Source organism: Colletotrichum tamarilloi (assembly GCF_030869305.1).
Source record: "Colletotrichum tamarilloi strain Tom-12 chromosome Unknown Scaffold_25.1, whole genome shotgun sequence".
NCBI classification, from domain to species: Eukaryota; Fungi; Ascomycota; class Sordariomycetes; order Glomerellales; family Glomerellaceae; genus Colletotrichum; species Colletotrichum tamarilloi.
The window spans coordinates 451244-479110 of record NW_026849408.1 but is presented as its reverse complement, the minus strand read 5'-3'; the positions used below and the strand labels follow the sequence as shown (position 1 = coordinate 479110).

General features: G+C 53.9%; 9 protein-coding genes across 9 annotated transcripts; 6 read left to right on the top strand and 3 right to left on the bottom strand.

The window, feature by feature from the left end:
• Nucleotides 1-537: 537 nt before the first annotated feature.
• CTAM01_07860 (BZIP-type transcription factor) lies at nucleotides 538-2140 on the top strand (the record flags this gene model as incomplete). Its single annotated transcript, XM_060523881.1, has 5 exons — nucleotides 538-793; nucleotides 854-941; nucleotides 1010-1444; nucleotides 1625-1993; nucleotides 2050-2140. The coding sequence occupies 5 exons, from the start codon at nucleotides 538-540 to the stop codon at nucleotides 2138-2140; spliced, it is 1239 nt and encodes a 412-aa protein (XP_060381628.1).
• Nucleotides 2141-2755: 615 nt separating this feature from the next.
• On the top strand, nucleotides 2756-4663 carry CTAM01_07859 (eukaryotic translation initiation factor 3 subunit D; the record flags this gene model as incomplete). Its single annotated transcript, XM_060523880.1, has 3 exons — nucleotides 2756-2969; nucleotides 3056-4295; nucleotides 4372-4663. The coding sequence occupies 3 exons, from the start codon at nucleotides 2756-2758 to the stop codon at nucleotides 4661-4663; spliced, it is 1746 nt and encodes a 581-aa protein (XP_060381627.1).
• A 1085-nt stretch (nucleotides 4664-5748) lies between these two features.
• Nucleotides 5749-7057, bottom strand: CTAM01_07858 (pre-rRNA-processing protein PNO1; the record flags this gene model as incomplete). Its single annotated transcript, XM_060523879.1, has 5 exons — nucleotides 5749-5933; nucleotides 5995-6093; nucleotides 6153-6347; nucleotides 6424-6505; nucleotides 6575-7057. Coding segments are annotated over 5 exons (1044 nt in total), but the record flags the coding sequence as incomplete, so codon positions are not given.
• Nucleotides 7058-7536: 479 nt separating this feature from the next.
• On the top strand, nucleotides 7537-9893 carry CTAM01_07857 (uncharacterized protein; the record flags this gene model as incomplete). The annotated part of the gene is made up of 2 exons (XM_060523878.1): nucleotides 7537-8374; nucleotides 8428-9893. 2 exons carry the CDS (start codon nucleotides 7537-7539, stop codon nucleotides 9891-9893), a joined length of 2304 nt encoding a protein of 767 aa, XP_060381625.1.
• Nucleotides 9894-11447: 1554 nt separating this feature from the next.
• CTAM01_07856 (translation initiation factor eIF3 subunit) lies at nucleotides 11448-12570 on the bottom strand (the record flags this gene model as incomplete). Its single annotated transcript, XM_060523877.1, has 4 exons — nucleotides 11448-11463; nucleotides 11524-12209; nucleotides 12273-12373; nucleotides 12552-12570. The coding sequence occupies 4 exons, from the start codon at nucleotides 12568-12570 to the stop codon at nucleotides 11448-11450; spliced, it is 822 nt and encodes a 273-aa protein (XP_060381624.1).
• A 1182-nt stretch (nucleotides 12571-13752) lies between these two features.
• CTAM01_07855 (uncharacterized protein) lies at nucleotides 13753-14572 on the bottom strand (the record flags this gene model as incomplete). Its single annotated transcript, XM_060523876.1, has 2 exons — nucleotides 13753-14445; nucleotides 14543-14572. The coding sequence occupies 2 exons, from the start codon at nucleotides 14570-14572 to the stop codon at nucleotides 13753-13755; spliced, it is 723 nt and encodes a 240-aa protein (XP_060381623.1).
• A 2724-nt stretch (nucleotides 14573-17296) lies between these two features.
• On the top strand, nucleotides 17297-18538 carry CTAM01_07854 (alternative oxidase; the record flags this gene model as incomplete). The annotated part of the gene is made up of 3 exons (XM_060523875.1): nucleotides 17297-17810; nucleotides 17882-18307; nucleotides 18393-18538. 3 exons carry the CDS (start codon nucleotides 17297-17299, stop codon nucleotides 18536-18538), a joined length of 1086 nt encoding a protein of 361 aa, XP_060381622.1.
• A 5032-nt stretch (nucleotides 18539-23570) lies between these two features.
• Nucleotides 23571-24338, top strand: CTAM01_07853 (uncharacterized protein; the record flags this gene model as incomplete). Its single annotated transcript, XM_060523874.1, has 1 exon — nucleotides 23571-24338. The coding sequence occupies one exon, from the start codon at nucleotides 23571-23573 to the stop codon at nucleotides 24336-24338; it is 768 nt and encodes a 255-aa protein (XP_060381621.1).
• Nucleotides 24339-24557: 219 nt separating this feature from the next.
• Nucleotides 24558-26676, top strand: CTAM01_07852 (uncharacterized protein; the record flags this gene model as incomplete). The annotated part of the gene is made up of 2 exons (XM_060523873.1): nucleotides 24558-25668; nucleotides 25724-26676. The coding sequence occupies 2 exons, from the start codon at nucleotides 24558-24560 to the stop codon at nucleotides 26674-26676; spliced, it is 2064 nt and encodes a 687-aa protein (XP_060381620.1).
• Nucleotides 26677-27867: the final 1191 nt, after the last annotated feature.

Below are 27867 nucleotides of genomic sequence, written 5' to 3'. Positions count from 1 at the left end.
GACGCACGACATCCATCCTCTTCATCTGGACTGTGTCAAACAATTCTAAAACAGGGCGGATTAATCTACCCAGCCTACCCCGACCGATCTACTCCCCGCGCCCTGCTCGTCCCCTCGTCGCAACCGCATAGCATCCTCAGACAGCTCGGACGCCAGAATTGGGTTTCACATTCGAGAAGAGCTTCTCAAATAACCATAATCGTGGTTCGGAAGAGCACAGCGCATGATACAGCCGTGAACGGCTCGATCCCTTTCCACCGCAACATCCCCTGCTTTAACGGACGACAACCACCGTCACACAGCATCGCACTGTCAGTCAAAGTGGGAAACTGACCATCGCGCATCCAATCTTCCCAGGTAAGCCCTTCAAGTCATATTGTCTACTCTGGCTGGTCGGGTACGCCACGAATCGAGACGTATTTGTAAGGACAAGACCCCCGCTATAGCCTTGGTGTTTACCCCTTTCACATGACGACATGAATTGCTGCGCTTCTTAAGCCCTTTCTCTCTTCGTTGCAATGGTTCTAGAACGACATAATGACTGACCTAGGAAATTTAGCAGCTTATCGCTCTCCGCCGAACCAGTCATCGTCTCCGGCACGCAAACAGTCTGTGGGCGAGCTTCACGAGAGGGCAGCGATGGCTTCCTCGTTGTCGCCTGACCAGTACGGGAAACAGCCGTCGCAGGGTCAGTACGGTGGCGGCGGCTCTGGCTCCGACCAGGAGCGGGGCCCCCTGAGCTCCTTGAATTTGGGCTTTCTCAAGTCCCTGACAGAAAAGAGGACAACGCGAGGTAGGAACGACCATATATCCGTGCCAGAAGGGACACCGTTCTGATAATGCGTATTCGTAGACGGCCAAACACCCAAAAGGAGAGGACCGAAGCCCGACAGTAAACCTGCTCTAACTCGGCGACAAGAATTGAACAGACAGGCGCAACGGTGAGTGACGAACAATTTCGCTGGAGAATCAAGCGAAACGATCGGGGTACTGACGGTGGAGATGACAGTACGCATCGTGAAAGAAAAGAGTTGTACATCAAGGCTTTGGAAGATGAGGTCCTTCGATTGAAAGAAATCTTTAGCAACATATCGCAAGACAAGGACAAGGTGGCCGAGGAGAACAGGCAACTCAAGCAGCTCCTGGTCCAGAACGGAATCCCTCTTTCTCACTATGGTGACGATATGGTCAGCAACCCTAGCGGAGGCTACACATCGAGCGCCAGCCAGTCGGGCCACAGCTACGGCCAGAACGCCTACACGCCACCTTTGACGTCGACGACAGCGCCGTCGGTGTCGCCTTCGTCTCACGGTCCGTCTTACCCCCACGGTCTGCCCCCTCCCCTTCCCCAGATGGGCAGCCAGCAACTGCAACAAAACAGACAAGGGCAGAGCTCTGGTAGAGGTGTGGACTTTGAGCAAGCGGGCATTGACTTCGTCTTAACGTACGATAACCACCATCCCTCGCCCTCGAAGGCATACCTATCACCTCCCCCGCAGTGAAAAGTACTTGTCATATCACCAAGTCCTGGACATCATCGGGAGTCGGGTGGTGTGAGCGATGATTGCAACGAACGGAAGAAGAGCTTGCTGACGAGTGCGATTTTATCGAGGGTATGTAACAGTCTCGAGAAACCCTGCATGAATCACATGCCTTGGCTGTTGGAGAGATCAAGCGAGATGGGCGGCGAGCCCTGCGGACACGCGCTGATGGCCTCATGCCCCCCGGCGCCCTTCCCGGAGCTTACACCTGACATTCCGTTCGGGTACAGCAATGTCAACGGAGACCTGGACTCCCAGCAAAGGACGTGGGAAGTGAGCAAAGGCAGCCTCTCGGCCTTGCTTGATCTCAGCAAGAAACTGAACCTCGATGGGGAGGTCACGCCGGTCATGGCTTGGGGCATGGTCTTGGGCCACCCCAGGGCTCACGAGCTTCGTGCCGAGGACTTCCAGAAGCTCACTGACGAGCTCAAGGACAAGGTTCGATGCTACGGGTACGTATATATGCTGCTCTTCACATCTCATGTGGCTCAAACTGATCGTGACTTAGTTTTGGTGCCGTTATGGAGGAATTCGAGGTCCGGGACGCATTGGAGAACGTCTTCTGCTCCGGACCGGAAATGATGAACTACGCCTACTAGGAGCGTCTGGCATGAACTCGGATAACGAGATGGGGGCACCTCATCAGGAGATTCAGTGAATCTCTGAATGCATGACTTGGTGTGAGAAGAGGCCCAAACTAGAAACATTTGGAGCGTATTCTGGGAATCTTGGGGGATTACTTTTGATACCACGGCCTTAATGATATGTACATTTTTCTAAAGCCTTAAGAGAATATCGTGAAAGCATGAGCTTTGAATCAGGCTATGAGATGTATTAAGCGACGACTTGTGTATTGTGAGCAGACCAGGCGTAAGGTGGTGGTGTTCCGCGGCCACGATGCAGCTGGTCGTGGCTGGCAGTGGCCCCGCGTCGCGTGGAAACGAGTGGCTGTCAGTCGCCACCAGGTGTCGAAACACAAGACTTTGAAATTTTGCCCGCTCTGCCCCACAAAGTTCACCCCACCAAATCCGAACGACGAAAATCAACGGCGAGAGGAGGTGTGCACCACCCAAACCCTTGACGACTTTTCCATCTTTCAGAAGCCCGAAAGCGCTGCTGCCACCCCCCTTTCCCCCTACCGAAAGACGCACAGCTAGACCGATTTCGATCTCGACTTCGACCTCAATAGCCAAGGAAGAAAAACCATTTTCATCATGGCTCAGGAAATGGACTGGGTCAAGCTCGTCGAGACTTGCCCGGCCGGCGATGGTTGGGGCCCGCCCGTCACCACCGAGACTACCTTGAACGGTGTCCCCTATGCGCCCTTCTCCAAGGGCGACAAGCTTGGTCGCATGGCCGACTGGACCTCCGAGGGCAAGGACAGAGACGGACGTGGTGGCAGACAGCAGTACAACCGTAACTACCGTGGTAAGCGTCACCTTCCTCCTCTAGCTTCAGCTACGAAACCCTCCACGAAGACGACATCGTCGCTAACTCTCTCGCTTCCTTTCAAGACCAACAAGTCTACGGTGCCGGCCACGCCATCTCCTTCAACGCCCCTCCCGCCGAGGACGAGTCCACCTTTTCCGTCGTCAGCAACACCCGCGACAGCACCAAGACAAGATTCGGCCGTGGCGCCGTCTTCACCCGCGGCCGCGGCCAGCGTGGAGGTCCCGCTCAGACCGCTCGCGGTGGCCGGACGACCGTCGCTCGTGGTGGCCAGCAGGGCGGCCGCGGAGGCTACGGAGGAGGCTTTGAACGGGGCGGAAGAGGCGGTGGCCGTGGTGGCCGCCGCTTCGGCTGGAAGGACTACGACAAGCCTGCCCGCAACCGTGACGCCAGTGTCAACATCAAGGCCGACTGGAAGCTGCTCGAGGAGATTGACTACAACCGCCTCGCCAAGCTCAACCTGGACGCCGACGAGGGTGAGGAAATTGACGCCTACGGCTTCGTCTACAACTACGACCGCTCCTACGACAAGCCCGCCGTCAAGGGCTTTGAGCGCAAGCTCAACGCCATTGACCGCGCTGCGTACAATGTCACGACTTCTTCCGATCCTGTGATCCAGGAGCTCGCCGACAAGGACGAGGCCTCCATCTTCGCCACCGACAGCATTCTCTCCATGCTCATGTGCTCCCCGCGGTCCGTCTACCCCTGGGACATTGTCATCTCCGTGCAGGGCAACAAGGTCTTCTTCGACAAGCGCGATAACGCCGCGCTCGACATGGTCACCGTCAACGAGAACGCCGCCGACTCCCCCATGGACGCCTCGGACGGCTCCAAGGACAGCCTCAACATGCCCGGCGCCCTGGCCGAGGAGGCCACCTACATCAACCACAACTTTGCCAACCAGGTCGTCGTCGAGAGCGAGGGCCAGAAGCTCGAGATGGCCAACGCCAACCCCTTCTACAACGCCTCCGAGGACACGGACCCGCCGGCCAGCAAGGCCTACAAGTACCGCAAGTTCGACCTCTCCACCAACAGCGAGGAGGACAACTTCTACCTCGTCGTCCGTACCGAGGTCGACGCCGTCCAGAAGAACGCCATCAGCGGCGACGACCAACTTGTCACCCTGCACGCGCTCAACGAGTTCGACAACAAGGCCCAGGGCAGCGGTGGCGCCCTCGACTGGCGGACGAAGCTCGTCTCCCAGCGCGGTGCCGTCGTCGCCACGGAGATGAAGAACAACTCTTGCAAGCTCGCCAGGTGGACGGTGCAGAGCATCCTCGCCCGTGCCGACGTCATGAAGCTTGGGTACGTTTTTTCCTCCATCTCTTCTGAACTGATCGCCTTTAAACCGCCGAGCACGATGCTAACACACTCTCTATAGATTTGTCTCTCGCGCCAACCCCAAGTCCAACGACAAGCACGTCATCCTCGGCGTTGTTGGCTGGAAGCCCCGCGACTTCGCCAACCAGATGAACCTGTCTCTGTCCAACGGTTGGGGTATCGTCCGCACCATTGCCGATATGTGTCTCAGACGCGAGCAGGACGGCAAGTACATCCTCGTCAAGGACCCCAACAAGTCCATCCTCCGCCTGTACGAGCTCCCCTCTGGCGGCCTCGACGGCGACGACGAGGCAGAGGAGGTGCCTGAGGCGGGTGAGGGTGATGAGGAGTAAGCGGTTACTCACGGAGAGTAATAAACCTGTTTGCTCGAAATGAACATGAGCACCACATTAAACACGCACACAACAACAAACCCTCTTATTTTCAGTGACTTGACTGAAGATTTGAATACGCTTGAAGCATTTAGCTGAGAGACAGGGGCGAGGAGGGAGCAAGGAAAAGCCGGGGAGTGGAAAAAGGGTTTAATGCCAGTTCAGTCCGAGATAGCCTGGATAAAAGGCATGGCTTGACAAGTCGGGTTGCCGCCGGGGTAGAGTGGCCAATGATGTAAAAAGTCTTTCTTCGATTTGGGGGGTTAGGCACGTATAGACGTCTATGGAGTAACGCATTACGGACATTTCTTACTTTTCGTGCCTCGGCTGTGGTTGTGATGATGTTGTGACTTGATTGACGATATTTGGGAGAGATTGTGTTGTCTGACTCATACTTGACATCTGTGTGATGGTGCCTGTACGATTTGCGGCGGCAAGATAGGCAAAATTGTCCATTAGCATCTCCTTTCGGCAACAGCTTCATAGAGGTTGTCCAGAAGAAACGTTGAAATCTCGCAGAGTGACGGCGGAAGCATTGCTGTTAGTCGCAAAGACAGATATTAATATCGAAATGTCAATCATTTAGCACTTCTACATGGACAAAGATCAGATGTTGTGATCTTAAAACATCCGCTTGATTTGTATTTGCTCTTGCTTCTATTCCACGTAGGCAGGTAAGTATATAGAATAGCCCACCCTTTGCGAATATCTTTATATATGATCACCCTGTAGTACTGTATACTAGCACATACATATCACATTCAATTTTCATGAAATCACACGTTGTTAAAGATCTCTTTTTCATTGTCCCCTAGTCCTGGATGAAAAGTTTTTGGAACCTCTCTAAAATGCCCACAACGCCAGAAGTCCATGATAGGATGCCATTCATGCCAATCATTAAACCCACCAAAAACCGAAAAGTCTTTTCTTCCATGATTCCCTCTCCTCCCCTGAAGCCTTTTTCTTCATTTTTTTGTCCTTGTCATTTGTCCAAGCTGAGGAGGATTTTCCCTCAAATTTTGTTGTTTACTTTTTACTTTTGTACTCTAGAATCTCTCCTTCATGCGCGCCGCGACCGTCCGCAGATTGCCGTAGACCTTGGAGGGCGGCTTTCCGAGAATCAAGCTGACGATGGACTCGCGAGCCATGTGGATGTTCTTGTATGCGCCGAGGATGTGGATCTTGCTGTCGGCCAGGACGATACGGGTCTTGCTGGCATTTTCGATGGCGACTGCATAAGTCTCATGTCAGTAAAAAGGGGACCTCTCTGAGAACTTGGAATTTGTCCATACACTTTGTCTTGCCGTCCTTGCCTGCAATGCGACCAATGGCACGGCCTTGCGCCTCGTTACCCATAACCTGCTTGACATCGCGAATCTCAAAAGTCTCGACTACACAGTCTGTTAGCTGCCTGCCCAAGTATTCGGACGAAAGATCGGATCTGGCTTACTGTAAAGGTCGTCCAAACGCAGCAGCGCAATAGCATCGTCGACGTCGAAGCCCAGGGTGAATGCCTTGACGAAATCCTCGCCCTTTTGCAGGGCGCCGTCCTCGGTGGTGTGCTTCGAGGTCCGGAGCTCAACCTGTTTCCGGCGGGGATTCATGCGAACCTGGAGCTTGAGGTGCTCGACGAGCGGGGGGTAGACTGTAGAGCGAGAAAATGTTAGTAAGAACAAACAGATGTGTCATTGCCGTGACATAGGAAACTCTGTGAAGCGTACTCTTGGGCCAAGAAGACTTGAGCGGGGTGAAACGGTGAGGAGGTACGGGGACCTTGCGAGTCTCTATTCTGGTGACGGGGTCCTGGAAACACGAATAACGTCTTAGTTTTTCCCAGTGTTCTCTTATATCTCAGGAAAGGGTCTGTCGCACAATGTCTCTGGCGGGCGCAAAGCGCGGACGGTTCTCCTCGTCGACGACCATCTCGCCTTCCTCTCCGTTCTGCGGTACGCTGGGCAGGATCGCATCCATCTCCTCGGGCAGGGTCGGCGCATCGAGGAGAAGCTCCTCGTCTTGCTGAGGCTCTTGGAAGGTCGCCTCGATTGGCGGGGCAGAAACCTCTACCTGCTTGGCGGTCGGGGCAGGCATGTTGGGCAGGTTCTTTTGTTTTCGGTTACCGAAGGATATCGAGGAAGTCGAAAAGAAAGACAACAAATTCAATCGAGGGTGTATGTATCGCTTCGGTGGTGGTGATGTTTCTTTGGCTTGTGTGCTATCGAGCCGAGTCGGTCTGGCGGGGTGGGCAGGCGGTCGTGAAGAAAAAAGCGGCGGGTGCCAGTATCGATTTATCGCCGAATTCCCAAATTTTTGTGTTTCGCTATCGATAAGACGATAAGGCCCCGGGGTGCTGATGGGCTAAGCACTTTAGCACCGTGCACCGTTAGGCCTTTGCGGATCTTATGTCAGCAAGCCAGTAACAGGCCTGACGGTCCAGGACCAGCATTGGGCCCAGACTCGAGGCACGGGCCATGATGCGCCTCTGAATTTTTCTGCTGGAAGCGCGGACGCCCCATACGTAAGGTGCCTTTGGAACGGGTCCAGCCGGGTTCAGCGAGGTACCTAGAGCTGCGGTAGCGCGTCATGGATGACTTTTCACAGGCTTGCCCTTCCCTGGCCCAGCTTTGCATTTCAGTCATTTCTGCATGAGCGCATGAAATGTGCTAACATTTGCCGTGCCTCCCTCGATACTTGCCTTGCTTCAACCCCTCTGACCGTGTTGTTCTTTGGTTCATTTGTTGCTGCGGTAAATAAACAGGGTTGTTTCTCCTCCCTCCTCATTCTTACTTCTTGTTGCTGTCTCTCTGTTCAACCAAGAGACAGAATGAGCTTGTGAAATGTCTAACGCTCCGTCGACTCTTCTTGGGCGTCGCTTCTGGTCTTGCGCCTGTGGATCGGCGCAGACTCTGGGTTTGCGAGGAACGACCATCACGACAGCGACGACGAGAAATACTTGTCTAAAAGCAGGTCAATCTACAGTCAACCCTTCCCTCCCTAGGCCGAACACCTTCAGAAGGTCCATACACTCCGGGTCACAACACTCGTTTCCTCGACCGAACATCCACAATGCGCGACGAAGCTATACAGGCAGCGGACTGCTGCTGGTTGGGTTTACCACAGAACTCGCGCCCACGCAAGCATCGGCAGCTTGCGCAGTTGCTGCGGAATCCGCTACGAACGCCGGTCTGACGAAGAAGTCAAATGTCTACCAACTGGCGCAGCAAGCATGGAGACGAGGCATACATACCGATTCGAGGGGCGCCATGAACCCGGCCGAAAGGAGGCACCATAGCTCCAAGAGTGGAAAGCAGGAGGAAAAGGGCTCGACAACCCAGACGAAGCAGGATACCCCCAAGGCTGGGGAGCAGGGCAAGCCAGACGCACCGGACCCTGACGCCGAATCGATCGCATCCACCATGTCGAAATATTTGCACATTCCAAAGATGCCGCACCGGCCCACCCGGGATGAGCTATTGGCCGCAGCGAACGGCTTCCTGGGTCGAATGAAGGTTCGATTCAAGTGGGCGTCTATCAGGAGTATGCGGCCGTGGAATATTGATGAATGGGGCGCCTTCGTTTCGTGGTTCCTGTTTGGTCATCTAGTCTGGATTTTGGTCGGTACCACCACCTTTTTCTCGCTGATCATTCTCAGCATCAACACCGTCTTTGCGCAAGGTAAGCTCCCTTCTGTGTCTGTGCCATGTCCAGCTGCTCACCGTTTTGTACAGAAACTCTTGCCAAATGGGTAGGCGATTCTTTGACCGAGTCTGCAGGCGTCACGGTCGTCTTCGAATCGGCAATTGTTCCCAAGTGGGGAGATGGCGTGATCAGCTTCAAGAATGTCTTTGTGTCGCGGCGACCAGGACAGGTCAAGTCTTCGGTTAGCAAGGGCTCTTCCGAGAGCGCTGCGGCTATGGCTGCGACTGGAAACCAGCCCGACCAGGACGGCCAAGTGTTGGAAGAGGATGATGGCAACTACACACAATACGACGTGTCGATCGCAACGGTCAATGTGACACTGTCATTCTTAAAGTGGTGGAACGGCAAGGGTTTCCTGAAGGATGTTGAGGTCAAGGGCGTTCGCGGTGTCGTTGATCGCACGTCTGTGCAATGGTCAGACGAGGTGGTCGACCCTCTATCCTACCGCCATACCCACGAGCCCGGCGATTTCGAGATCGACTCTTTCAAACTCGAGGATCTTCTCGTTACTGTTCACCAGCCCAAGGGTTTCCGACCATTCTCCGTCAGCATCTTCTCCTGCGAATTGCCACAGCTCAGGAAACAGTGGCTCTTTTACGACTTCCTATCGGCAACCCATATGTCGGGATCATTTGATGGCTCTCTGTTCACCATTCACCCCCGTCAAGTACACGGTACTATCGCTAGCGAGAACGGAGACATGGCAGAGGATGTAGGCGAGCCGGCAGCTTGGAAGAAGTTCAGCCGCCTGCGTATTGATGGTCTTAAAATCGACCACCTCAACCGTGGTGTAGAGGGACCTTTCGGCTGGATTTACGAGGGTAACGTCGACATTGTCGCAGATGTCATGTTCCCCGCGGACGTTGACGATGGCATCACCAAAGCCATGTCGGATCTTTACGACCAGCTCGAAGACGTCGTGATATCCAACCGCATGCGTCTGCTCCAGAAGGATCTACTCGACATCAAAATCGTGGGTTCTTCTGCCTCGGATCTCTGGGGATCTACACCTACAAAGGGCCATCTTTCCCAAGCTATGCCAGAGCTCACCGAAGAAGTCCCCGAGAAGCCCACAGACGCTGAGTCTTCCGACCCCTCCAGTTCTTCCGAGTCATCAGAAGAAGACCGGAGATATTTAATCATGGATCTCCGGATCCACATGAACGATGTCAAGGCCGCCGTGCCCCTTTTCACGAAAGACATCTCCTACATCAACCAGGCGCTCGTTCGCCCCATCGTGGCCTACATCAACGCTAAGAAGACATATATCCCGATCAACTGTCGCATTGTCAAGCGCCACACCGATTTCGACGGCAGCTGGTCCATCTTTGATTGCGGTCTCATGGACGACATGTCGGCCGAGACCTACGAGGCTTTTGCACGCGACATTGAGGATCAGCAAAGCCGCGTTCGTCGGCTGAAAAAGGTCGGCTTCTGGACTCTGTCTCTGGCTGTCCATGCTCTCTTTATGGGCATGGCAGGCAATGTCATTTAAAAATCTACCCTCTCAACTCCCTCTCCTCTCCCCCCTGGCTTCTTCTCTTGTTTTCCTGCCCTCTATGTGAGCACGGCTGTCTTTTAACGAGCGCATGATATTCGAAAACGGGAGGCGTTGTCTTTTACAAATCTTGCATAGATGGACAAAGGGAGGAAACAACAACCATCATGTACATATACAAAGGGCAAACATCTCTGCACAGGAGGAAAGAAGGGGTATTGGGTTCCATCAAACCACTCAATTCTTTTTTTTTTTTTTTTTTCTCTGGGATTATTTTCTGGGAGACGAGGCGTTTTACACGGCGAACATGAGGTATACGGGGAAGAGCAAACAACAAAATAATTGATACCCCTTTTTTTGACAATGTACATTTGACCAAAGACGCGTCGCTCGTGATGTTGACATGTTGGACACAGTCGTATTTCGACGCTGTGAGTCACTCGGAAGATAACTTCAAGGCATGAAATTCATTCGCTGGCAGCATGACGCGCGCCGCATGAATATCAAACTCGCGTACCGCCAAGGATCCCGGGCGACGCTTATCGCAACCACAAACATACACTACACTTCTCCACAAAGCTTTCCCCCGCGGACCCTTGTTTTCGGTTGCATGAAGCTGTGCAGCTAGCTACAGGACTGCTCCCCCTTCTATGGGTGGTCTACGGAAATACCTGGATTTGGAAACCCATAGGTCTCGGGATATCTTGTCTCTCGGGCTTCGATGGAAGAGAAGATGGAACGACGAGAGGAAAGCGGGCGGCTGCTTTAGTCGAGTGAGACCCAACCACCGGAATACCATGATTCCTTCAAAGTAAGCTGGGGGTGCTATTGCTCTTTGAGACCTAAATGGTGAATGAGGGGTGGGGTTTGGTGGCTGTTCAGTTGCCCGTAGGCGACAAGGCCTTTACGGAATATAGCAGATTTGATAGGTGGATAGTTGGTTGAGAAAGCAATTCTGTACAAGTAGGACATCTCTTAACGGAGAGTGACCCATTACTTACTCGTAATGTTTGGGGATAGCTCCATAGAGATGACATATATCCTTGGAGACGTAGAGACAGAGGTACTCCAGCCTATCGTACCATCTAGTTTTCCAGACGTATGGCACAGGCACGACACAAGTTTACTCGAATGATTCGATTCTATCATGTTTTAACGCTGTCCACAACTACCCTTCTGTAGGGAGCTTCTTTGATATCATGCGCGAAATGCACTGGGCCCTTCGCCCTCTAGACCGTGAATGCTTTTTTCCCCATGATCAGCGTCATTCCTGCTTTGAGGCGACGCCACTTCCGATGCCATCTCTCGCAGTCTAAATCAGATGGCCTTCCCGGCAGTCCCAGTAGCCCACGAGCCCTCATCATGCCGAACCCCCATCTACATCGTGACGCAGCCGGGGTCCGCGACAGCAACACTTGCGCTTTGAATCCAAGTCGCTGTGGCAAGCTTCGGTACGAAGCCGCGCCAGATCCGTTGGCACGGAGCAGACTCGCTGAGATGCAACGGGCTGAGCTCTGGGCGCGGGAGAATAATGCAACCCTGCCTTTTGCTTCACATAAAGTCATCACTAAGAAGAGCGAAGGGTCAGTATTTCATGGCAGATAGCAGTCTTGAGAGATCGACTTACTCTCCGAAACCATCATCCTCGTAGGTCTCGGTGTCAGCTGCGGGAGCACGGCTGACGACGGCGGAGACCTTGGTCTTGGCCGCCTTGCTCTTCTTGTTGCCGCCCTGAGCAGCCTTCTCCTCCTTCATCTTCTCGTTACCAAGGGCAGTGAGAGTGCTGGCAATCTTCTTAATCTGGTCGCTGGGCAGATCCTTGGCGAGGGCCTTGGAGAACTCCTGAAGGAAGAGGCCGTAGTGAGCCTTGCGGGCGTTGTTGGCGAGAATCGGGGTCAGCGTGGTGCGGAGGTGCTCAAACTGGGTCTTGGTAACGGGGTTGAAGAGCGGCATAGAGGCAATGTTGGCAGTCTTGGTAGGGTCGTTGGGATCAATCTGGACAGCAGAGCCGGCGAGGACAGCCTTGCGACCGGCCGGGACTCCGATATCACCGAAGAGATCCTCGGCGTGCTTCAGGTCGGACTCCTTCTCGGTGCGGCGGAGGCGCTCACGACGCTCAGCCTCGGTCTCCTCCTCGCCAGAGTCGTCGGCATCGAGGCGGGCACGCTCCTCTTTCAGTTGAGCGATGCGCTCGGCCTTGGTCTTCTTGTTCTTCTTAGCCTCCTCGAGAGCCTTGGCCTTTGCTTCCTCGGCCTTCTTAGCCTTTTCGCGCTCTACCTCGGAGTCTTCGGCGGCATCCCAGGAGTCGAGAACCTTTATGGAAAGAGTTAGTGTACGAGCGGCGACGCGGTTGGTCTTGTAGCTTCGTTAACGTACGTCATCCTCATCCTCCTCGTCTTCAAACTTGCGGCGGATAGGAACAGCACCGCCGATAGGGGAAGCGGGGCCGGAGCTCTCCTCTTCGCTGCTCTCTTCGTCTAGGTGAGGAACACGGAAGTTAGTAGAGTCCTAAATGGATAGCAAGTATGTCGTTTGGGGAGAAGAGAGGCAGCAGTTGCGCTGGCCAGACTGGACAGATCATCGCGACATTTTGCCTCTCACGATTATTTGTGTGCGTGTGTGGTGCGGTACAGTGCGGGACAAGGCATAACTCACCCCACTTCTTAGGAGGCATGATGTCAGATTTGAGATGTTGAACGCGGGGCCAAAGGGTAAAGATGCAAGAATCTAGAGCGCGGCGAGACGACGGCTTAAGGAATCTTTCCGGAGATGTTGGTATCGGAAAAGAAGTTTTTGGACAGAGTTTGGGGAGTGGGAGGTCCGTCCGGTCTGGCTGAAGTCGGGAAGGAAACAAGTTGTGGAAAACAAGGGGGCTCTGTGGTTGGGCAGGAACTTGGGAAGAGACCGTCAGAGGAGAGCCCGAGGAAGGGAAAACCCAGCCCAGCCAGGCCGAAGGCGGCAGCGGCAGCACGGCCAGTAGCGGGGGGAGTGCGCTGGAGCTTCGAATTCCAGTCCACTTACATTCACTCATGGACGCATGCCAAACGGAAGAAAGGCTCTGGCGCTTGCACTCATCTCATCGCAGGAGACGTCTCTTCTGCAGGCCTTCTTATTTAAGACATTCAGTGAGGTGTTTATGCCGCTTTGGATATGATGTGTACGGGCAGGCGGATGACCCTCTGCCCTTTCACTAAGGTACGTCTTTCTAGTAGTGAATGAGGAAACCTGACTGTACGCTATCTTGTCTACCCTAGCAGTGAATCTAGATCCTGCGATTAAGCTGAAGATGAGCAATAGCGCAGCTCTTTAACAAAAGCGCCCAACGAGACAACGTTGGCGTTGCACATTCTGGTTAATTACTTTGGAAACGGCATGCGGGGTTCTTCTTGAACGTCGTGGAGGGGTTAGATCTTTTTTTTTTCCTCCCTAACCCCTGGCATGTGGTGGTTGAAAGCACAACCCCGCCATGACCCTGGTTCATTTTTTGCTGAGGTAACGGAGGAAGCTTCGCCATCAATACACTTTCACGGAGTCTCATTTTTGGCCTCGTTGGCCTCAGTGGACTAGCTGCCACATCAAGTCAAATTCCACTCACACCAACGTCATGCCTCTCGCAAAGATTACGCCTAGTCATTCAGGGAAGGAAGGCCTCACGAAGGACTCGTGGACATCCCGCGCTTCTATGCAGTGAGTCACCAAAATGACCCCGCGCCTGCTCTGTTTGGCTCGCGCACAGCCACACGGTCACTTTGCAAAGGAAGGCGCCACTTCTACCACAAGGCACGATCAGTTTGGTGTGCTCCCCATCTGATGCCCAATTCTCAGCTCTTAGAATTTCTATTACACTGTGATATGATTAGATAGTCAACAACTCCAAGATCAACAGCACAAATTCCACCCCTATCATGGTCGCATTGTCCGTGATGGAATCCGAAATAGGATATTGCGCCTGTTGACCCGTCCTAATTCCGAGTACGTTCTGTTCCATGGCCTGACTGGCAACCTTGATTGCCATCACACACATCAACATCACCCAGTACAGAATGTTGACACCCTTGACAGTCCATCGCCACCGCGTGTCGCCCCTGTAGACATGCAGACCGCCAAGCCATGAAGTTGTAGTCGTCGACGCAGCAGCAACGTGGAGGACCAGAGCGGCGAGTATGCCAACGTATGTGAAAGGAAGGAGACCAATCCCGAGCTGAGCGACGATGAGACGGGCAATCTCAAGTGATGCCATGGCCAGCATGGCTACTATGAGTATGTAATAGATGACGCTGGCAATCTTGACGGCCACCGAGGTCGATTTGGTTGCTGGCGGCACCGATGTTGACGCTGATGTTGACACCGCGACTTTGTCTCCTGCCGTGGGTGCCCCGGCCGTGTGTGACGGCCCGGCTGAAGCTGAGGCCGAAGCTCGTAGTGAGCGCAAACATAGAGGGAGACCAATCAATAGAATGATGAGATAAAGCCAGGTCGCCAAGGGGACAACCACGACATCAGCGAAACATGTTGTTGGCAGATGGCTGGAGAGAAATGATTTCGGGCCCTGGAGATGATGATATTCTGGTCAGCATCCTGGGATAACAATCCACTTACCAAAGATTGTCCACCAGCAATCATGGTGTATAAGAGTGTAAACTTACGAAGCCTTCAGGTCGATGTTCACAGAGCATCGTGAGAGGTCGCCTTGGTATGTACCTTGGTATTCAGGGCAGGCAGGTCGATCCCTGCGTGTGGGTCATGCAGAAGGCAACCCCTGCGGCATTCACCAGAAGCCATTCGAAAGGAAGGAACCTGGAGGCTGGTGGCTGATACCTGCCTGGAAAACGGGACCCCAAGGCACCCAGGGCAACCAATTCAGGTACGTACCGTTTACTGATTGCGGGCCCACCTCGCCCATCTCGCAAAATCTATAAGAAGGCCGCCTCCCACCACCGATCTTACCTGGTTCTCTTGTCTTTTTCTTCTTCATCTGAGTGCAAGGGCTTTACGCGTATCAGTGAGGATTCGTCCGAGATCGTGTTTTTGCTAGTTGAAAACTATAACTATGACCACTCCTGGTTGGCTTCGGCCGGCCAGGGAATTTTTGAACCCCAATTCTCAACTTGAAGATTTTTCATTTTGCTTTCATTGCTTGCGGTCCCTAGCGGATCGTGGTGAAGAAGGTCAGCCACCATTGCATCAAATGTCAGGACGACGATCCATCTGGACAAATGAATCGATGATCATGTATCAAATACTGAAAGCTGGTCCAGCATACGGGCAACATTGATACCTGTCCATTGTAGGTATTGCATTTGTATACAAAATGTATCGTTGGACAGTGAAAAATCTGCGCAGGCACGACAGTAGAAGGGGTTGCGAACGCAAGGTGGAGCCTCGTAAGACATAACAAATTGTCCACCATGAATAGCCTCAGGTACTACCGGCATTATTATTGTCGTCGAGGTCATGGCTCGCTTCCCCTAGCGTTCCGGATGTTGCTCCCCGTCAGCAGAGCCGCCTTCTCCCGATGTCCGCATATTGACTCGAAAACAACCTCAAACTGCGCCAGCGTGACCAGCAGAAAAATCCTTCACCTGATAGGCCCCTCGGGTATCTAAGCTGCCGCGCCTTACATTACCTTATTTGGGCATTTGGCAGAACCCACGAGCGGATTTCCGATGGATCCTTCTCAGTCTCTGATCCATCAAATGGGTCAACTCATCGATCCCAATTCATGACACGCAAAACATTATTAAGAACCCAGATATTTCGTCCCCGTTGTGAGGATTTCCGTATCAAGGGCGGGTAATTTTCATCTTGGACTTGAAGCAACGCTACCCAAATAGGAAGCCGTTACGACCTACATGGCATGGCCTTGGACCTCCGGAGAGAAATATCGGAGTCGGGGGTCGGGGTCGGGGTCGGGTGACAAGTTTCCGCCCTGCTCCCCGGAGCATGTCGTAGATTGTTGTGCTTGTGCCAGCTTGCCAGGGACCAAACAACACGGGATTTGAAAGTTTGGTCTGGTAGAGTGGCGCTACGGCCTCCTCGGGCTCCAGAGCTTGTCAAGTGGAGATGAAGGGCGATCTTCAATCGCCGTTCAACTCTAGAACCTCTCCAATGAGCAAGATATCGACAGGTTTTCCTCTCTTTCATGACTCGAGGATTCTGTATAGTCCCTCTATGACTGTTCAGTCGTACATGCGGACGTTTAGGGCGTATCTTTGAATATGCAAGTGGCGTGGCAGAAAGTCGGTACATCGACAGACTTCAGCTCCGTCATTACACAAGATACCACTGCAGCTGCAAGCAATAGTAAGCAAACACCAAAATACGACCCTCTGTATTACGACGGCTGGTTTCTGACTGGTAAAAGAGACAACAACAAAAGTTCACGAGTCGAAGGGAAAGGGCAGAAAGCTGACAGTATCCCATCCAATCACATCCCTACGAAAATGGAGCGGAACGAAATCTGTAGCTGAGCCCATGTCTGTGTGCGCCCGATGTACTGCGCACGTCGAGCATTTGGAACAAAAAATACTCACATCCCGATGCGACCCGACATGGACGCCGCCAATCTGGTCCAGCTGACTTGACAACATTTCCACACTTCCTCCTCCGTACGGCCTAGTCGGTTCCGCTACGCCCTACGGCGCACTGGCATCCCTGTCTCCGCGGCCTTTGCAAATCCAATCTGCATTGCTTTACCGACGCCCGCGCCTGCGCCCCCACTAAGACGGCGTTCCCATCTGTATCCGTAACATCGGGACCGCAAGACGTCAGACAAGAGAATGCGGAACCAGAAAGGCTAATTGACTTTTTACTTCTCTCGCTTTTGCACTGCCGTTTACTTGCTGTACCTTAGCGTACCTATTGTCGGCGGCGTACTCTCGGCGACTTTTCTGTGACTACCAACGCATGGATCACAAGTCTCCCTGAGGCTCTTACATCAGGTTCCTTTCTCTCTATTCCATGGGGGCTTGGGTTACCCGATCCCTCTTCGTCGAGGACCCCCCTCCATTCCTATTCTTCCTCGTCGGCTTGGGTAATCACATCCTCGCCGACAATTCAGATTTGGATACCCTGACCATGGCTCATGTCGTTGTGTAATGTCTGCCATCTGACAGGTTTTGCTTACTGCTCCCCTTCCCGCACCCTCCCCCCACACCCACACGCACTCATCGCCGTATCAATAACGACCATGTATAACCACCACCCCTCCAATTGGTATATAAGACTCTGGGCCGTGAGCCGTTCCTCAGGCCGTACGACTCTCGTTCCATCATCACCAGTATTCAAGTACATTCTTGACATCACTATATCCTGACATCACTCTTAGAGTTGGTCACTCGGCTTACACACACAACACCCCGACTTACACCAAAACAATCTACATTGCCACACCTTTCCCAATGCTATCATCAAGAGCATCAACCAGCCTCTGCGCGCCGAAACAAGCAGCCCATCTCGTCCGGGCCGCTGCGGCGCTCCACAACACCACCACCACCACAACCTCCTTCGCCGGCCTCCGCATCACCGCCGCCTCGTTCCAGCAACACCGGCAACATGTGACCCCCGGCACCAGCCGATCCTTCTCCACGACGCGAGCGACGCAGCTCCGCGACTTCTTCCCGGCCAAGGAGACGGAACACATCCGCCTCACGGCGCCGGCGTGGCCGCACCCGGGGTACACGGAGCAGCAGATGCACGACATCGTCCCGGACCACCGCGCGCCGCGCACCGTCGGCGACTGGGCGGCGTGGAAGTTTGTACGGGTCGCGCGGTGGTTCATGGACCGCGCCACGGGGTTGGGTTCCGAGCAGCAGGTCGACAAGAAGAATCCCACCACGTCGCTGGTGGCCGATAAGCCGCTTACCGAGGCGCAGTGGCTGGTAAGGTTCATCTTTCTGGAGAGTATTGCCGGAGGTGAGTCCCCCTTTTTTCTCTTTCTCTGTAGACGTACAGAGGTACAAGACTGACTGGCAACTGTGAAACAGTCCCGGGCATGGTCGCCGGCATGCTCCGCCACCTCGGCAGCCTGCGCCGCATGAAGCGCGACAACGGCTGGATCGAGACGCTCCTCGAGGAGAGCTTCAACGAGCGCATGCACCTCTTGACGTTCATGAAGATGTCGGAGCCGGGCTGGTTCATGAAGGTCATGATCCTCGGCGCCCAGGGCGTCTTCTTCAACGGCATGTTCTTGTCGTACCTCGTCTCCCCCAAAATCACCCACCGCTTCGTCGGGTACCTCGAGGAGGAGGCCGTGCACACGTACACGCGGTGCCTCTACGAGATCGACCAGGGCCTGCTGCCCAAGTGGTCCGATCCGAACTTCGTGATCCCCGATATCGCCGTGCAGTATTGGAAGATTCCCGAGGGCCAGAGGACGATGAAGGATTTGATTTTGTACATCAGGGCTGATGGTGCGTACCTTCTTACCTCATCTCTCCTCCTGAAGACGGGGAGGAGGAAGAAGATGAATGATATTGGGCTAACACAAAATTGCAGAGGCCGTTCACAGAGGCGTAAACCATACCCTCGGCAACCTCAACCAGAAGGAGGACCCGAACCCGTTCGTCAGCGAGTACAAAGACGGCGATAAGCCCAACGCCGCGCTGAGAGCACAGGGGTTCGAGCGTAACGAGGTCATTTAAACGACTTTTGGGGGTTTCGATTACTTACGACCGCCCGCGAGATATCAGCCGTCACAGTTTCTGCTGTACGACCATGTTCATGGCTTTCTCGGGCTACGAAACGTCCATCTTTACAGAACCACGACACCTTTTCCTTTGCGTTTGCTAAAGAAGAGGACGAAGTAGGGAGGCCAGAGAAGGCAAGGAAGAGAAAGAGGAAGAATAAGACTTGTAAGAAAAGAAGAAGACTGATGATACCACTAGAACAGGGAGACTGGCCGGCGTTTTACGGAGTTTGCTATTACTTGAGAGACGGACAGGACCCTACTCATTGTACACTAGAGGGAAAAGGGATCACATCGGTCTTTGGGGTTCAGTGGAACTTTTTGAGATTTCCAACTATTTTTCTGTCTTCATATTTTCTTTGTTTCGAGGGAAGAAACTCATAGACAGACTTCATGTAAGAAGGAATTGCAAATTAAGCCTTGCCAAACACATTTTGCCCCAAAACTCAAGGGGCGTCGACCGGCATTTGAAGTCCGAGTACCGACCCAACGGAGAGATTGAATATCGGAAAGACGGGGTCCTTTGACGGATTCAGACTGATGCCGCGATAGAGAAATAGTCTCAAATGGCATTAGGAGAATTTCCAATTTCCCATTTGCAAGTTGGCGTAATTGCCCAAGTAGCAGCTGATGTGAAGACCTGCCATTGCGAGCATCTCGTTACACTAGTGGGGAACTCAGTATGCCGGTTTCTTCTCCAGAATGATCGACGAAGCACTGCCACTCAAGGGGGTAGGTAAGAAAGATCTCTGGCGGGGGGCTGTGGCATTGCCTTCTCGTCTGCTTGGGATGAACGACGTCTCATCGGATGAAAAAAAAGAGCCAAAACAAAAATCTAATATGGCTGCCTAGAGTTGAAGGTCTGGGCATGGCGTGATCTCCAAAACTCCAGTCTCCAGCCACCAGCTCAGTGCTGACAAAGAGTTCCAATTCAAAAATCTGGTTTCCTTGGCCCCGTCACGTTTTTGGCGATAAGTTACACTACCATATCTCCGGGGAAGGTGACAACGCCTAGGGCGACGCGACGACTGCCATCACGGGTTGGTGTTTGTTGGACACATGCCAGGTACCAACCGTGCGGTCCGGTTCGTATTCCGAAAGGCATTTCTAAAATTGGACATGAGCAGCCAGCACAGCTCCCCGCCTTGAGCTTTCGAGAGAAGGGCCCGCTCCGGCATGGCATGGGTCCCGAGCTTCGCGCGGTGTGTGGAGAAATCGAAGGGTTCCAAAACTTCCAAAGGTCGAGTCCCTCGCTTCGATCACGGCCTTGGATTGCCGGATGGACCTGAAACGGGGCACCTTTTCTCGAATAAGCTTCTTCCTGCCGCGCGGTGGATTTGCAAAGAACCATATGCTTGATGTCATTATTCATATCGGAGTGGGCATGCCCGCATGGCCTGGCACGCCTGGCATTTTGGGGGCCAAGGGGCCACGAAGCCGGCGTGGCTGTGTCGGGCGCGATTCCGCGTCTTGCAGCAACGCTAGATTTGCGACGGGGCCGTCATTGGCCCGTTGAGCAGGGAGACATCGTGGACTGTAGGCATTTGAGAAAGTTTGGGGAATGGAAAGCCATCCGGTAAAGACACTTGATCTCATAGTGGTTCATATCGTCGAACAAGACCGTTGGTGCTGGTTGTGATATGGCGATGGGGTCCTTGTTTCACGCGGGACTGCGCCTCATTGCAGAAGACCCATCCAAGACCTCATGGAACGAGAAACGCCTGCATCGAGCTTAAGTTGGTTAGAGGGACTACGAGACAATCGAAGCAAGTAACCCGGCCCCAAGATGTCTGGTGGTAGCTCATATGATTTGTGACACGAATGAATATTGGAGGGGTCAGCTTCATGGCAAATCTGGCGGCACAACTTGTGCCTTGCACCAAGGAACGGGACGGTGAGACTCGTACCTGAAGATGATGACGCTAACTTCTACTGTGAGTTGTAAAACATTATTGTATGGTGGCAGCAACCTATGTTTGCACAGCTTGATGGATGAGTATGGCGGACTCGGCATCTACTGTCTAGTGCGATTGGACGTCGTTTGTGGCAGTGCTGATGACATTTAGTCCATCCGTCTGAATATTTGATCAAAATACGTAGTCAGTCATATGCTTTGTTAGACTCGAGCCACATTCGATCTGTATCTGGGAGGAATGCATGTGCCGGCCTTGCAGAGAGATGTATGTAGAGGGGTGCACAAGGGTGGATTGAACATTGCTGTGTTCGCTCACTGACGAATAGGCGATCCGGCGGAGCAAGTAGCTGTGATGGGCGTCAGCATCAGCTCGCGATGCTTGGAATCCGGATTGCTTATTCGGGGGAAACGAGGTTGGATCCAACTCGCGTGCCCACCCGCGAGACATTGGCACGTTGGCGAGCTGACGGCAGCTCTTAGTGGTGCCAGTGTTTGATGAAGTCGGCATTTGCCTGTCCGCTCTCATCTCATGTCTGATGCTCATTGCTGCTCCATGTAGGCTGCTCCATGTAGGCTGCTCCATCTGATGTCCGCGTCGATGTCGGTAAAGGAGGATCGTCAGCGTAGAGCGGCATGGGAGGTAGACCGTATGTTGGCGGGTCCAGGGCCAACGCTCATGTTGATTGGTGACGGTGCGTGATAGTGTCTACATCGTGCATCTAGCAGAGCTCCATTGAGTATCAGGTTGTCTAATGAGCTGGATGTTGGAATTGAAAAGTGGGTGGATGGGACCTGTCAATCAGCGCCTGACAGACCGGCAGCTAAGGCAGTCTGGACCAGGGCGAGAATAACAACGACAACGATGACGACGGCGAGGGCGCAGGGATCACCAGTGACAGGTGACGGGACTCTTGAAGCCGCTGATGCGGTAGGGGAGTGGAAGTGCGTCGGTGTGTCGAGACATGAGACTCTAGACTCTAAACTCTAGAGCCAAACCCATAGTGCTAGAATCCCCTATGCCGTGGCATCGGTGTGAGTGGTGTAGTATACTTTGCAGAGTGTAAATGGCTGGCATGCGATGGCATGATCAAGATGCCTCTTTCGATGCTGACTGGTTGGAAGCATGTGTAGGAGAAAGAATAGATGCCAAGGCTAGGCGAGGAATAGTGTAATTTCAAATTATTGGGCCAATGTCAAGCAGCAGGAAGCCAGTGGATGGCCACGGACCGGAAACAAGAAATCCACTCAAGGCAGATTCGAGAAGCAAGAACGCCTAACCCAACACTTGCAGTCACAAGTACACGGTAATCCTTGGAGGGGGTTTGGGGCCTTGGGCCACCCCCCTGTGCCCTTATGCCCCTGTGGTGGAGGTACTCTCAGCCAGTCCTACTGCGAAGAGGTACTTTCAACTGAGTGAACGGAAACGCAAGCTACTAACACACCGGGACCTGGAACAGCTGGAACAGGGAACCAGATGACAGCCAAGTCTGGTAACTTACAATCAGCTTATTGATGGAGAGGGAGAAGGACAGAGTGGGAGACAGTGTAAGTCAAGCTAGAGTCAGACAGATGGACAGGAAATTTTGGTGGAAATGTCAAGTGCTCGAGGTAAAGTGCCTTTCTGAGGCTAACACTTTTTAGCATCTGCTTAGGGGTGATTCCGAGTCTAGAGTCTTACATGTAAGCAGGCAGACCCAAGACAAGAATAGACATCTATTTACTCCATTTGGGGGAGAAGACGCTTTGTACTATGAGGAGCATCGTCAAGTTGTAGAGAATTGTTGTCCGCTGAGATGATGGTGGACCAAGAAGGGATGGATGCTATGCGATGCTGGATCGGATGTTGGAATTTGGATGCCCAGTCCTGTCAGGATAGGAAGCAAATGCCCGCCGAGATGACCGCTGAGCTCCCCTCACCAGTACTAGCACCAGTGACAATGACAGTCTCGTCAGATTTCGAGTCGTCGGGGTGCATTATCTGGATAGACTGGATTGTGCGTGTTCGAAACAAGACCCCTATCTACCCCTCCGACCGGCCGTTTCCCGCCCGTTTCTTCGACCTCTGACCATCATGCACTAGCAAAGCAAGGTTTCTGCAAAAGGGCCCTCTTCTTGCTGCCTAGATGTTTTATTAGTCGGCATGCCTGGGTCCACGATGCTAACAATGTCAATGTCGAGACTCCCAGCACGAGCTTATTACAATTTACCTGCCAGTATCAAATCCCATCCATCCAAGGCCCTCCCTTGCGTTACTACTACCACAACAGTGTTTGAGTCTTGCTGGCACGGCTGGATTGGTTGTTGGCGCCCTCCGTACGGACGGGAGACGCAGAGAGGAGGACCTTGCTTCTAAAGATTATCTGCGCATCAAACCGTCTTTTGCTTTTCGCATCTGAGCATTCGCATTCTCGTCTCGTCGCATGTATCACAAGCAAACAAGCAAGCAAACACGCACATGCACGCACCGAGCCCGTCCTCAACAGTCATCAGCAGCATCTGTCAAAGGCTGGCGAGCGGACCTAGCTCCAAGCTACACCCCAAAGTAATGGTTGGGACCTTCTGAGCTTTGGACACGGAGCAACGTCCTTGATTGCTGCTGATTACTTTACCTTGGTAAGGTGGCAAGCAAAGGGCCAACTTATCGTCTGACTGAGTCTGACTGAGAGCTCCGAGAAGCTACGATAGACGCTGACCTGTATCCGTACCCGTACAGCCAACTAGTCGTCTAGATCCCTGCAGCGCAAAGAGAGGCAGAAGATATTTTTGGATTTTACCTGTCGGCTGGTAGCATACCATCGTGCCGGATCGCAGTCTGCTCCACGTCTTTGCACGCGCGGCCAACGTACACTTCAACCAGAAAGCGACGAAAGACTGACAAGTACGTACGAGAGGTACCTTGGTAGGTAGCTCCCATCAGAGAAGGAGCTGTTATTGCTCTGTACCCGGGAAACAAAGAAGCCCAGCACCCCAGCGTGGAAGTGACAGCACCTTAGAGTAAGGTACTGCGTACACTCCAAGCGCGGATCAGAGCAAGCAGCAAGTGGAAAGCACCAACAATCCATCACCTAAGCGCATGCCAATCCGAGTCGGAGCGCGCCGTTGCAGAGCACACACGCAGAGGTACCTCGACCTGACCCAACGTTGGGACTCTCAAGTCCGGAATACTTTGTTCCGGCACGCATCTCAGGCACAACTCCAGGTACAATCCCACCTCGTGGTACCACCTTTCCACCAAATCAAAGACACCGGCCGAAAGATCCATCCTCAAACGTGCACAGCCTTGTGGGAACCAGCCAGATTGGGCCGCTCGGGTGGATCCCAGCCAGCCAACCAGGTCGCCCGTCAACCACCTCACCCTGCACCTCACACCTCGCTGTCCCACCGTCACCGTCCACACTCCCCTCCCCTCCGCTCCCCTCCCCTTCCCACTCAAGGTACGGACAGGCTCCCGAGTCCCAAGTCCCAAGTCTCTCTCCTCCTTCGAATCCCAAGTCCTACCTACTACGCTCTATTACCTACCCTCCCTCAGACCCCAATTCCACACACCGTGGGCCTGCCCTGGTGCCGGGTCTCTCAGTCCGGTCCCCTCCTGTCCTCGCTTCCCCATCTCAACTCCTTCTTCGCACACTGTGGCACATTACCACTCAATCTCCCGCCGCGCTACGCTATTCTCTCCCTCTCTCTCCAACGCCCCCAAAACGTCGCCAAACCCTCTTCACTTCCAGTCACCACCTTCATCCGTCTCCGGCGTCGCTACTTGACCCTCTACTCATCGCTGTCACTCAGTTACACTCATCCACACAAACTACCATTGCGCAAACCTATTCGCGACAGCGAATAACATCTCGTCGTCCGCGACTGTACCCCCGCCGCCTCCAGTTTGTGTGCCGTCAGCTCGCGCGTCAGCACAGCCCCAGGGCGGTGCGGTGCCTGAAAGGCTGACTTGTGAACTGCCTCGCCCCGATTCTAAAGACAGCAACACACAACACACATACTCCCGCAATCGCATCCACGTACACACGACATCCCTCCATCCCGAGTACCGACATCCATTTACATCATGGATCAACAAGGCCAGCGCGGTCGCTCACCGTCTGCGGGGCATCAACAGCCTCATATAAGACATCCTTCGCATTCTCCGTCTCCGAATCCCTTCCAGCCCAATACCGAAGCATCAATTGGTCTCGGTCTCGGCTTGGATCAATCTGCAACTCAAGCCTTCAACGGAGCCGCCTCCGCCGACTTCTCCAGCTTTAATAACACAAACAATTTCCTCAACGGCCAGCAACCCAACCAGCAGTCTTACAACCAGCCCGGAGCTGCCTTTGCGAACCAGAACCAAGCCGGCTTCCTCGACCCCAACAGCTTCCCCTCCGGCGACTTCGCCCTGTTTCCCAACGCCGGCCAGAACGACCAGCAGTTTACCACCGGTGTCTTCGACCAGAGCCTCAACCCCGGTGACATGAACAACATGGCTATGCCGCAGAGCCACCACTCTCCTACACCTCCCCACCTCCTCAACCCGGACCCCCACCAGACTCCCTCCGCACACCAGTCCCCGGCCTTCAACCAGCACCAGTTCTCTTCGCCGCCCTCGGGCGCGGGTCACTCCAGACATGCCTCCCTTGGTCCCGAGGCCGCTCTCCTGCCGAACCAACTGAATGAATGGAGCCAGCCTCAGTTTCGAGGCCACCGGAGATCCCCGTCCGAGTACTCGGACGTCTCTTCCGCTGCACCGTCTCCGAACTTGGTGAGCGCCGACAGCTTTGATGGAATCGACCAGAGTCATTCGCCCATGCAGCGACCCCAAGATGCTGGTCTCTACCAGCAGATTCAGGGTTTCGACAACTTCACGATCTCGGACCCCGCCCTGGGCAGTCCTAACCTCCAAGGGCGAAGCCCCTCCCATAGCCCGGCCATCTCCCCGCGCATCCTCCCTCAGTCGATGCCCGAGCTGAACCAACCAGCCAACTTTGGCCTGCAAGCACAGAATGCCGGCTTCGTCAGTGGTACTGGCTACACCGGGCAAGAAGCGTTCCCGACTCTGCAACAGCCGGAGATGCCCCAGGCACCGGCCATCAACATCGAGTTCGCGCCCACGGCAAGACAAAACAACTTCGAACAGCCCAAGAACCAGATGGATCAGGATTCCCTCACGCCGCCAGAGCGAGGTAAGGCACCGTGATGGTATCAAAGTTGACACGTCGGGACTAACAGTACCAATAGGCCGCCCGCGATCCAGACCCCGCGCAGTGACAGATCCCTTCAACAGCTCCGGAGGAGGTATGGTGCGGCAAACCTCTGCCGGCAGCTTGTCGCCTCATCTAGGATCTGATCTTTCCGGCCGAGACTCATCACGATCGCTCTCCCCGCTCGATCGGGGAGCTGTAAGCCCTAGTCGCAGACGACAATCTACCTCAGCCGTGCCAAACAACGTTATCGCGCTTAGACTGGCGGATCCTGAATATCAAAATGCCCAGGACAACGGAAACTCGAAACGTGTTCAGAAGCACCCGGCAACATTCCAGTGCACCCTTTGCCCCAAGCGCTTCACTAGAGCCTACAACCTTCGGTCTCACTTACGAACGCATACAGATGAGCGTCCCTTCGTCTGCACAGTTTGCGGCAAGGCGTTCGCGAGACAGCACGACCGCAAGAGACACGAGGGTCTGCATTCTGGAGAAAAGAAGTTTGTATGCAAGGGAGACCTCAAGGCTGGTGGTCAGTGGGGCTGTGGTCGCAGGTTCGCGCGTGCCGACGCGCTTGGCCGACACTTCCGATCAGAGGCGGGTAGAATCTGCATTAAGCCCTTGTTGGACGAGGAAATGCTCGACCGACAGCGCGCGTGGCAGGAGCAGCGGATGCAGCAACAAAACATGCAAAATATGGCGGCCGGTATGGGCATGGAGCCAGGTTATCCGATGGACGCCGGTGGGCAGTACATGCTGCCGGCTGCTCTGTTGGCCCAGTACCCGGCGTTGGCCCAGATGAACTGGTCCGCGCAAGACGCGAGTAGCGGTCTCGAAGACGACATATCGGGCCGTTCGTCATTCGATGCCAGTGACTACGAAGGCGACGACGGTGGGTATGTCAGTGGACCGGGTACAGGTTTCGGAGAAGGCGGCATGGGTCAAAATTTTGGTGAAGTCGGATATGCCAGTGATTATGGTGGTCGGTAACAGGGTGATTTAAGTTCACTTGCCATTTTCTTTGTTTTTATGTCTTCTTTGCGGCCAATTGCCTGCGACACGGTTTATTCTTCACTTATTTTCTGGGGATGTGGCGCTTCATGAACAAGCGGATGTACGGGAACAGCGTTAGCAGCGCCCTCAGAGGACGTTGCGCGGATGGTCTGGTTACAGGATTTAGAACGCGTTGTTATAGATACCATTATGACGAAACCTTTTTTACATTTATACATGCTGGCGCCAACACCCTCATCTGATGAAAGCAAGTGCGGCATGGGATTGTGCCCCTCCGAGGGGCGATAACTGGATGGAGGGGTGATTATCGGCGATAAGATTGTTGTCACTGCATCGCGGGGTCGGCTGTGGCGTACCCCTCACTCTGACTTGACCGCCAAATAATAGTACGTATTGCCACGGAGGCTGGCATTCCCAAGGTGGTGGATAGATCGCAGAAAGCATCCGGTTCCAATGGATGCGATGGATCGTATCCGGCGCCGGAATCTGATAAAAGTGAGCACCCGGGGGTTACCGTCGTTCGTTGTCCGCAAGGTAAAGTACCTATGTAAGCAGCAGAGGGCACCGTTACGCCGCGGCGCCGAGAAAGAGGAGACCTACGGATACCTACGGACGGCCCAAGCTCCGGGCCTCGAATTTCTAGCAACAAGTCCGGGGTATTACATAGCTTTCCCAAGTCGCCGCGGGCTCTTCGGCTTCCCACCCCCCAACCAACCACCTTTAGGAAATAGAGACTCGGGAACGAGAAACATCCGCGATTTACCAAGGAAGATCTGGGTGCATCGCGCGCCCGCGTTACCAAGAACAATGTCTGTTCCGCGGGTTACTTACTTTGAGTACCTATGCTGAGAAGTGCGGGGCAGAAGGCAAAAATCGATGATGCCGGTGGGAATAACACACACGTACATCTCGAGCTAGTGTGGATAACATGGTTCCGTTCATCACCGCATTGGCTTGGCTGGGACATGGACCCCTACCTTTACGTTGCTGTCTTGGTCTCCTTGACAGACCTTAGGTAGCTACGCAAGCATTTGCAAGCTGGAGGGGAGGCCCGGCTTGACGATGGGCAAGGAGGGGTTATCGGTATCGGGGCAGAGGAGCTTTTTTTTCCCCCTGACGACGCAAATGCCGACTGGATTGTTACTTAAAGGGGCTTGTTGATCTAGA